The sequence below is a fragment of the Coregonus lavaretus genome (assembly GCF_964263955.1).
Source record: "Coregonus lavaretus genome assembly, contig: HAP1_SCAFFOLD_10215, whole genome shotgun sequence".
Lineage (NCBI taxonomy): Eukaryota > Metazoa > Chordata > Actinopteri > Salmoniformes > Salmonidae > Coregonus > Coregonus lavaretus.
The window spans coordinates 1-8,866 of record NW_028165151.1 but is presented as its reverse complement, the minus strand read 5'-3'; the positions used below and the strand labels follow the sequence as shown (position 1 = coordinate 8,866).

Sequence of the window (8,866 nt, the reverse complement as noted above, 5' to 3'; positions counted from 1 at the left end):
TCTTCTGTTTCCTCTAGCTCCATCTCTCTCTTCTGTTTCCTCTAGCTCCATCTCTCTTCTGTTTCATCTAGCTCCATCTCTCTTCTGTTTCATCTAGCTCCATCTCTCTCTCCTGTTTCCTCTAGCTCCATCTCTCTCTTCTGTTTCCTCTAGCTCCATCTCTCTTCTGTTTCATCTAGCTCCATCTCTCTCTTCTGTTTCCTCTAGCTCCATCTCTCTTCTGTTTCCTCTAGCTCCATCTCTCTCTTCTGTTTCCTCTAGCTCCATCTCTCTCTTCTGTTTCCTCTAGCTCCATCTCTCTCTCCTGTTTCCTCTACTTCCTCTAGCTCCATCTCTCTCTCTTCTGTTTCCTCTAGCTCCATCTCTCTCTTCTGTTTCCTCTACTTCCTCTAGCTCCATCTCTCTCCTGTTTCCTCTAGCTCCATCTCTCTCTCCTGTTTCCTCTACTTCCTCTAGCTCCATCTCTCTCTCCTGTTTCCTCTACTTCCTCTAGCTCCATCTCTCTCTTCTGTTTCCTCTAGCTCCATCTCTCTCTTCTGTTTCCTCTAGCTCCATCTCTCTCTTCTGTTTCCTCTAGCTCCATCTCTCTCTTCTGTTTCATCTAGCTCCATCTCTCTTCTGTTTCATCTAGCTCCATCTCTCTCTCCTGTTTCCTCTAGCTCCATCTCTCTCTTCTGTTTCCTCTAGCTCCATCTCTCTTCTGTTTCATCTAGCTCCATCTCTCTCTTCTGTTTCCTCTAGCTCCATCTCTCTTCTGTTTCCTCTAGCTCCATCTCTCTCTTCTGTTTCCTCTAGCTCCATCTCTCTCTTCTGTTTCCTCTAGCTCCATCTCTCTCTTCTGTTTCCTCTAGCTCCATCTCTCTCTTCTGTTTCCTCTAGCTCCATCTCTCTTCTGTTTCCTCTACTTCCTCTAGCTCCATCTCTCTCTCCTGTTTCCTCTACTTCCTCTAGCTCCATCTCTCTCTCCTGTTTCCTCTAGCTCCATCTCTCTCTTCTGTTTCCTCTAGCTCCATCTCTCTCTCCTGTTTCCTCTAGCTCCATCTCTCTCTCCTGTTTCCTCTAGCTCCATCTCTCTCTCCTGTTTCCTCTAGCTCCATCTCTCTCTCCTGTTTCCTCTAGCTCCATCTCTCTCTTCTGTTTCCTCTAGCTCCATCTCTCTCTTCTGTTTCCCCTACTTTCTCTAGCTCCATCTCTCTATTCTGTTTCCTCTAGCTCCATCTCTCGGGTTTCACTTCTTATATCATAATACTACACTTCTTTACTAAGGAAGTCTTGGGGTGGTACATACACTGGGGTATTGTAGTTCTACAGATTGGATATGCTGTCTAGTGTCTAGCACTCAGGAATGTGTAACTCTGTTTACCTCCGTGTGTCTGCATGCATGCATGTTGGCACACCAGCTCAATCTAATTTGTTATTCAGACATATGTTACACAAAGCACATATGTGTGTTTACCCTGTGTTTATGGAATTGTGTGTGTGTGTGTGTGTGTGTGTGTGTGTGTGTGTGTGTGTGTGTGTGTGTGTGTGTGTTGCAGGGTTTGCGGTGGCCCACTGTGTATCGCAGCACAGCCCGTCCCCGCTCTCGTCCCCCTCCCCTCCCTCCTCAGGCAGCGGCAGCACCGGACGATGTGACTCTGTTACAGCCAGTACTATATCAGCTAACAGCCCTACAGGTAACACACCACCGGTACTATATCAGCTAACAGCCCCTACAGGGTAACACACCACCAGTACTATATCAGCTAACAGCCCCTACAGGGTAACACACCACCAGTACTATATCAGCTAACAGCCCCTACAGGGTAACACACCACCAGTACTATATCAGCTAACAGCCCCTACAGGGTAACACACCACCAGTACTATATCAGCTAACAGCCCCTACAGGGTAACACACCACCAGCACTATATCAGCTAACAGCCCCTACAGGGTAACACACCACCAGTACTATATCAGCTAACAGCCCCTACAGGGTAACACACCACCGGCACTATATCAGCTAACAGCCCCTACAGGGTAACACACCACCGGTACTATATCAGCTAACAGCCCCTACAGGGTAACACACCACCAGTACTATATCAGCTAACAGCCCCTACAGGGTAACACACCACCAGCACTATATCAGCTAACAGCCCCTACAGGGTAACACACCACCAGTACTATATCAGCTAACAGCCCCTACAGGGTAACACACCACCAGTACTATATCAGCTAACAGCCCCTACAGGGTAACACACCACCAGTACTATATCAGCTAACAGCCCCTACAGGGTAACACACCACCAGTACTATATCAGCTAACAGCCCCTACAGGGTAACACACCACCAGTACTATATCAGCTAACAGCCCCTACAGGGTAACACACCACCAGGACTATATCAGCTAACAGCCCCTACAGGGTAACACACCACCAGCACTATATCAGCTAACAGCCCCTACAGGGTAACACACCACCAGCACTATATCAGCTAACAGCCCCTACAAGGTAACACACCACCAGCACTATATCAGCTAACAGCCCCTACAGGGTAACACACCACCAGTACTATATCAGCTAACAGCCCCTACAGGGTAACACACCACCAGTACTATATCAGCTAACAGCCCCTACAGGGTAACACACCACCAGCACTATATCAGCTAACAGCCCCTACAGGGTAACACACCACCAGTACTATATCAGCTAACAGCCCCTACAGGGTAACACACCACCAGTACTATATCAGCTAACAGCCCCTACAGGGTAACACACCACCAGTACTATATCAGCTAACAGCCCCTACAGGGTAACACACCACCAGTACTATATCAGCTAACAGCCCCTACAGGGTAACACACCACCAGTACTATATCAGCAAACAGCCCCTACAGGGTAACACACCACCAGTACTATATCAGCAAACAGCCCCTACAGGGTAACACACCACCAGTACTATATCAGCTAACAGCCCCTACAGGGTAACACACCACCAGCACTATATCAGCTAACAGCCCCTACAGGGTAACACACCACCAGCACTATATCAGCTAACAGCCCCTACAGGGTAACACACCACCAGTACTATATCAGCTAACAGCCCCTACAGGGTAACACACCACCGGTACTATATCAGCTAACAGCCCTACAGGTAACACACCACCGGTACTATATCAGCTAACAGCCCCTACAGGGTAACACACCACCAGTACTATATCAGCTAACAGCCCCTACAGGGTAACACACCACCAGTACTATATCAGCTAACAGCCCCTACAGGGTAACACACCACCAGTACTATATCAGCTAACAGCCCCTACAGGGTAACACACCACCAGTACTATATCAGCTAACAGCCCCTACAGGGTAACACACCACCAGTACTATATCAGCTAACAGCCCCTACAGGGTAACACACCACCAGTACTATATCAGCTAACAGCCCCTACAGGGTAACACACCACCAGTACTATATCAGCTAACAGCCCCTACAGGGTAACACACCACCAGCACTATATCAGCTAACAGCCCCTACAGGGTAACATACCACCGGTACTATATCAGCTAACAGCCCCTACAGGGTAACACACCACCAGCACTATATCAGCTAACAGCCCCTACAGGGTAACACACCACCGGTACTATATCAGCTAACAGCCCCTACAGGGTAACACACCACCAGCACTATATCAGCTAACAGCCCCTACAGGGTAACACACCACCAGTACTATATCAGCTAACAGCCCCTACAGGGTAACACACCACCAGTACTATATCAGCTAACAGCCCCTACAGGGTAACACACCACCAGTACTATATCAGCTAACAGCCCCTACAGGGTAACACACCACCAGTACTATATCAGCTAACAGCCCCTACAGGGTAACCCACCACCAGTAATATATCAGCTAACAGCCCCTACAGGGTAACACACCACCGGTACTATATCAGCTAACAGCCCCTACAGGGTAACACACCACCAGTACTATATCAGCTAACAGCCCCTACAGGGTAACACACCACCAGTACTATATCAGCTAACAGCCCCTACAGGGTAACACACCACCAGTACTATATCAGCTAACAGCCCCTACAGGGTAACACACCACCAGTACTATATCAGCTAACAGCCCCTACAGGGTAACACACCACCAGCACTATATCAGCTAACAGCCCCTACAGGGTAACACACCACCAGTACTATATCAGCTAACAGCCCCTACAGGGTAACACACCACCAGTACTATATCAGCTAACAGCCCCTACAGGGTAACACACCACCAGTACTATATCAGCTAACAGCCCCTACAGGGTAACACACCACCAGTACTATATCAGCTAACAGCCCCTACAGGGTAACACACCACCAGTACTATATCAGCTAACAGCCCCTACAGGGTAACACACCACCAGTACTATATCAGCTAACAGCCCCTACAGGGTAACACACCACCAGTACTATATCAGCTAACAGCCCCTACAGGGTAACACACCACCGGTACTATATCAGCTAACAGCCCCTACAGGGTAACACACCACCAGTACTATATCAGCTAACAGCCCCTACAGGGTAACACACCACCAGTACTATATCAGCTAACAGCCCCTACAGGGTAACACACCACCAGCACTATATCAGCTAACAGCCCCTACAGGGTAACACACCACCGGTACTATATCAGCTAACAGCCCCTACAGGGTAACACACCACCGGTACTATATCAGCTAACAGCCCCTACAGGGTAACACACCACCAGTACTATATCAGCTAACAGCCCCTACAGGGTAACACACCACCAGCACTATATCAGCTAACAGCCCCTACAGGGTAACACACCACCAGTACTATATCAGCTAACAGCCCCTACAGGGTAACACACCACCAGTACTATATCAGCTAACAGCCCCTACAGGGTAACACACCACCAGTACTATATCAGCTAACAGCCCCTACAGGGTAACACACCACCAGTACTATATCAGCTAACAGCCCCTACAGGGTAACACACCACCAGTACTATATCAGCTAACAGCCCCTACAGGGTAACACACCACCAGTACTATATCAGCTAACAGCCCCTACAGGGTAACACACCACCAGTACTATATCAGCTAACAGCCCCTACAGGGTAACACACCACCAGTACTATATCAGCTAACAGCCCCTACAGGTAACACACCACCAGTACTATATCAGCTAACAGCCCCTACAGGGTAACACACCACCAGTACTATATCAGCTAACAGCCCCTACAGGGTAACACACCACCAGTACTATATCAGCTAACAGCCCCTACAGGGTAACACACCACCAGTACTATATCAGCTAACAGCCCCTACAGGGTAACACACCACCAGTACTATATCAGCTAACAGCCCCTACAGGGTAACACACCACCAGTACTATATCAGCTAACAGCCCCTACAGGGTAACACACCACCAGTACTATATCAGCTAACAGCCCCTACAGGGTAACACACCACCAGCACTATATCAGCTAACAGCCCCTACAGGTAACGTACACACACTCAACTTTGATATCAGTTATCTGTAGCGATCATTAGCTCTAGATGCTAGGCTTAGATAGCAGTTATCTGTTGCGTTTATTAGCTCTAGATGCTAGGCTCAGATAGCACTTATCGGTAGCGATCATTAGCTCTAGATGCTAGGCTTAGTTAGCAGTTATCTGTAACAATCATTAGCTCTAGATGCTAGGCTTAGATAGCACTTATCTGTAGCGATCATTAGCTCTAGATGCTAGGCTTAGATAGCAGTTACCTGTAGCGTTCATTAGCTTTAGATGCTAGGCTTAGATAGCACTTATCTGTAGCGATCATTAGCTCTAGATGCTAGGCTTAGTTAGCAGTTATCTGTAACGATCATTAGCTCTAGATGCTAGTCTTAGATATCAGTTACCTGTAGCGATCATTAGCTCTAGATGCTAGGCTTAGATAGCAGTTATCTGTAACGATCATTAGCTCTAGATGCTAGGCTTAGATAGCAGTTACCTGTAGCGATCATTAGCTCTAGAAGCTAGGCTTAGATAGCAGTTACCTGTACCGTTCATTAGCTCTAGATGCTAGGCTTAGATAGCAGTTACCTGTACCTGCAGCGAACCGTCGGAAGATAACATTAACCCTCTCCTCCTCAGATGACGAGACGTTCTTGGAGCACACTCCTCCTTCGTCCTCCGGCGGAGAGGGAGGAGGAGGAGGAGGGGAGTTAACCGGGTCTTATCCCCCCGTCCCAGCCGTCCCAGCCCTGGCCCCCAGCCTCACCCCTGCCTCCCAGCCGAACATCTCTCTGCTGACGGAGGACAACACAGACTCTCTGAGCGTAGAGTCGCTGACCCTGCTACCCCCATCTGACCCGCCACACCTACACACGCTCAGCTCTCACACACACCTCGGCACTGATATGGCTATCAAAGAGGAGGAGGAGGAGGAGGAGGAGGAAGAAGAGTTAGGGAAGCAGCCAAAGGAGGAAGTGGAAGTGGCGGCGATGGAGGAAGAGGAGGCGGAGACTGAAACAGAAAAAACAATTCGAGAGACGGCTGAAGCAGAGGCGGGAACGCCCACTGAGCAAGATACGCCCCCAGAGGCAGAGGGAGACACGCCCCTTTCTCTGGATGCAGCTGCATCAGAAGGGGAGGAGACTGGTCAGGACACACCCACTGGAGAGGAAGCAGAGAAAGACACACCCCCAGAAAGAGGACACACCCACACAGCCTGAGTAAAGAGAACACACCCACCCACCCACACCTGAAAGGGGATACGAGAGTAGCCCCTCTCTAAGATCACCCCTCCCTTTCCAGTTGTGATTGACAGCTCTCTGGCTCCTCCCACTTGCCTGCTAGCAGATGGCTAACTAACAGAGGTGTGTAGTTCCCTGCCTGTCTCTCACACACCGAGAGAGAGAGAGAGAGAGAGAGAGAGAGAGAGAGAGAGAGACAGAGACAGAGACAGAGAGAGAGAGAGAGAGAGAGAGAGAGAGAGAGAGAGAGAGAGAGAGAGAGAGGTCCATGTGAGCGCCTGTGTATATGTGTGCTTGGCTGGGATTCTGTTGCTGGTGCTTTTACAAAGCAGCTTTTAATCTCCTCTCAACATTACATCATTCTACTGCACATGGAGAAAGACTCTTTCATAAAGACATGGACTATGGATGGACTACAACACAACAGTGTGTGTGTGCAGACTACTAACAGTCCTGTTCTCAACCATCAGAGAGATATATCATGATTTGAATCAGTGGTTAGGTGGTAGCTTCTCCCTGCTATGCTTCCGTGAGAGAGAGAGCAACAGCACTGGGCTGAATGTATTTAGGCTTTCCCCGTACGCACAGATCCAGGATCACTCTTCAGCTTCTAACCTGAACCAATACAGGGGGGGGGGGGGACTCCAAACTGACCTTTTTAGTGTCTAGGGGGGCAACTTCACCTACGGAAGCTTTCTAACTGCAATAATCGGGGCAACTTCACCTACGGAAGCTTTCTAACTGCAATAATCGGGGCAACTTCACCTACGGAAGCTTTCTAACTGCAGTAATCGGGTGCAACTTCACCTACGGAAGCTTTCTAACTGCAGTAATCGGGGCAACTTCACCTACGGAAGCTTTCTAACTGCAGTAATCGGGGCAACTTCACCTACGGAAGCTTTCTAACTGCAGTAATCGGGTGCAACTTCACCTACGGAAGCTTTCTAACTGCAGTAATCGGGTGCAACTTCACCTACGGAAGCTTTTTCTAACTGCAGTAATCGGGGCAACTTCACCTACGGAAGCTTTCTAACTGCAGTAATCGGGGCAACTTCACCTACGGAAGCTTTCTAACTGCAGTAATCGGGGCAACTTCACCTACGGAAGCTTTCTAACTGCAGTAATCGGGGCAACTTCACCTACGGAAGCTTTCTAACTGCAGTAATCGGGGCAACTTCACCTACGGAAGCTTTCTAACTGCAGTAATCGGGTGCAACTTCACCTACGGAAGCTTTTCTAACTGCAGTAATCGGGTGCAACTTCACCTACGGAAGCTTTTTAACTGCAGTAATCGGGGCAACTTCACCTACGGAAGCTTTCTAACTGCAGTAATCGGGTGCAACTTCACCTACGGAAGCTTTCTAACTGCAGTAATCGGGGCAACTTCACCTACGGAAGCTTTTTCTAACTGCAGTAATCGGGTGCAACTTCACCTACGGAAGCTTTCTAACTGCAGTAATCGGGTGCAACTTCACCTACGGAAGCTTTCTAACTGCAGTAATCGGGGCAACTTCACCTACGGAAGCTTTCTAACTGCAGTAATCGGGTGCAACTTCACCTACGGAAGCTTTTTCTAACTGCAGTAATCGGGTGCAACTTCACCTACGGAAGCTTTTCTAACTGCAGTAATCGGGTGCAACTTCACCTACGGAAGCTTTCTAACTGCAGTAATCGGGTGCAACTTCACCTACGGAAGCTTTCTAACTGCAGTAATCGGGGCAACTTCACCTACGGAAGCTTTCTAACTGCAGTAATCGGGTGCAACTTCACCTACGGAAGCTTTTTCTAACTGCAGTAATCGGGGCAACTTCACCTACGGAAGCTTTTTCTAACTGCAGTAATCGATAGGAGGTATTCATTATCAAATGTAATCGGTAGTAAAACAACAGATCAATAAGTTGTGAGTGATTCTGTTTAACGACTGGAGCCAAGAACACACTGAAACTATGGTGTCTCCTCCCTCCATCTCCCCTGCTTTTTTATCTCCCTCTATCTCCCCTCCCTCTTCTCTCCCCTACCCCTTTCTCTCTCTCCCCTCTCTCTCTCTCCCCTCCCTCTTCTCTCCCTACCCCTTTCTCTCTCTCCCCCTCTCTCTCTCTCCCCTCCCTCTTCTCTCCCCTACCCCTT

At 48.8% G+C, this 8,866-nt stretch overlaps 1 protein-coding gene and 1 long non-coding RNA gene across 5 annotated transcripts; one reads left to right on the top strand and one right to left on the bottom strand.

The window, feature by feature from the left end:
* Window positions 1-1,538: 1,538 nt before the first annotated feature.
* LOC311116223 (protein CLEC16A-like) lies at window positions 1,539-7,421 on the top strand (the record flags this gene model as incomplete). Its single annotated transcript, XM_084191338.1, has 2 exons — window positions 1,539-1,676; window positions 6,138-7,421. Coding segments are annotated over 2 exons (719 nt in total), but the record flags the coding sequence as incomplete, so codon positions are not given.
* A 7-nt stretch (window positions 7,422-7,428) lies between these two features.
* Window positions 7,429-8,752, bottom strand: LOC311116222. 4 transcript variants are annotated; one of them, XR_014611378.1, is made up of 4 exons: window positions 8,553-8,752; window positions 8,046-8,509; window positions 7,797-7,961; window positions 7,429-7,712 (listed from the first exon to the last, which is right to left on the bottom strand). It is a non-coding gene; the product is annotated as an uncharacterized lncRNA (long non-coding RNA). The 4 variants fall into 4 exon arrangements; XR_014611380.1 differs by lacking the exon at window positions 8,553-8,752 and having other exon boundaries at window positions 7,429-7,546; window positions 7,629-7,712; window positions 8,046-8,546; XR_014611379.1 differs by lacking the exon at window positions 8,553-8,752 and having other exon boundaries at window positions 8,046-8,546.
* Between the last annotated feature and the right edge of the window lie 114 nt (window positions 8,753-8,866).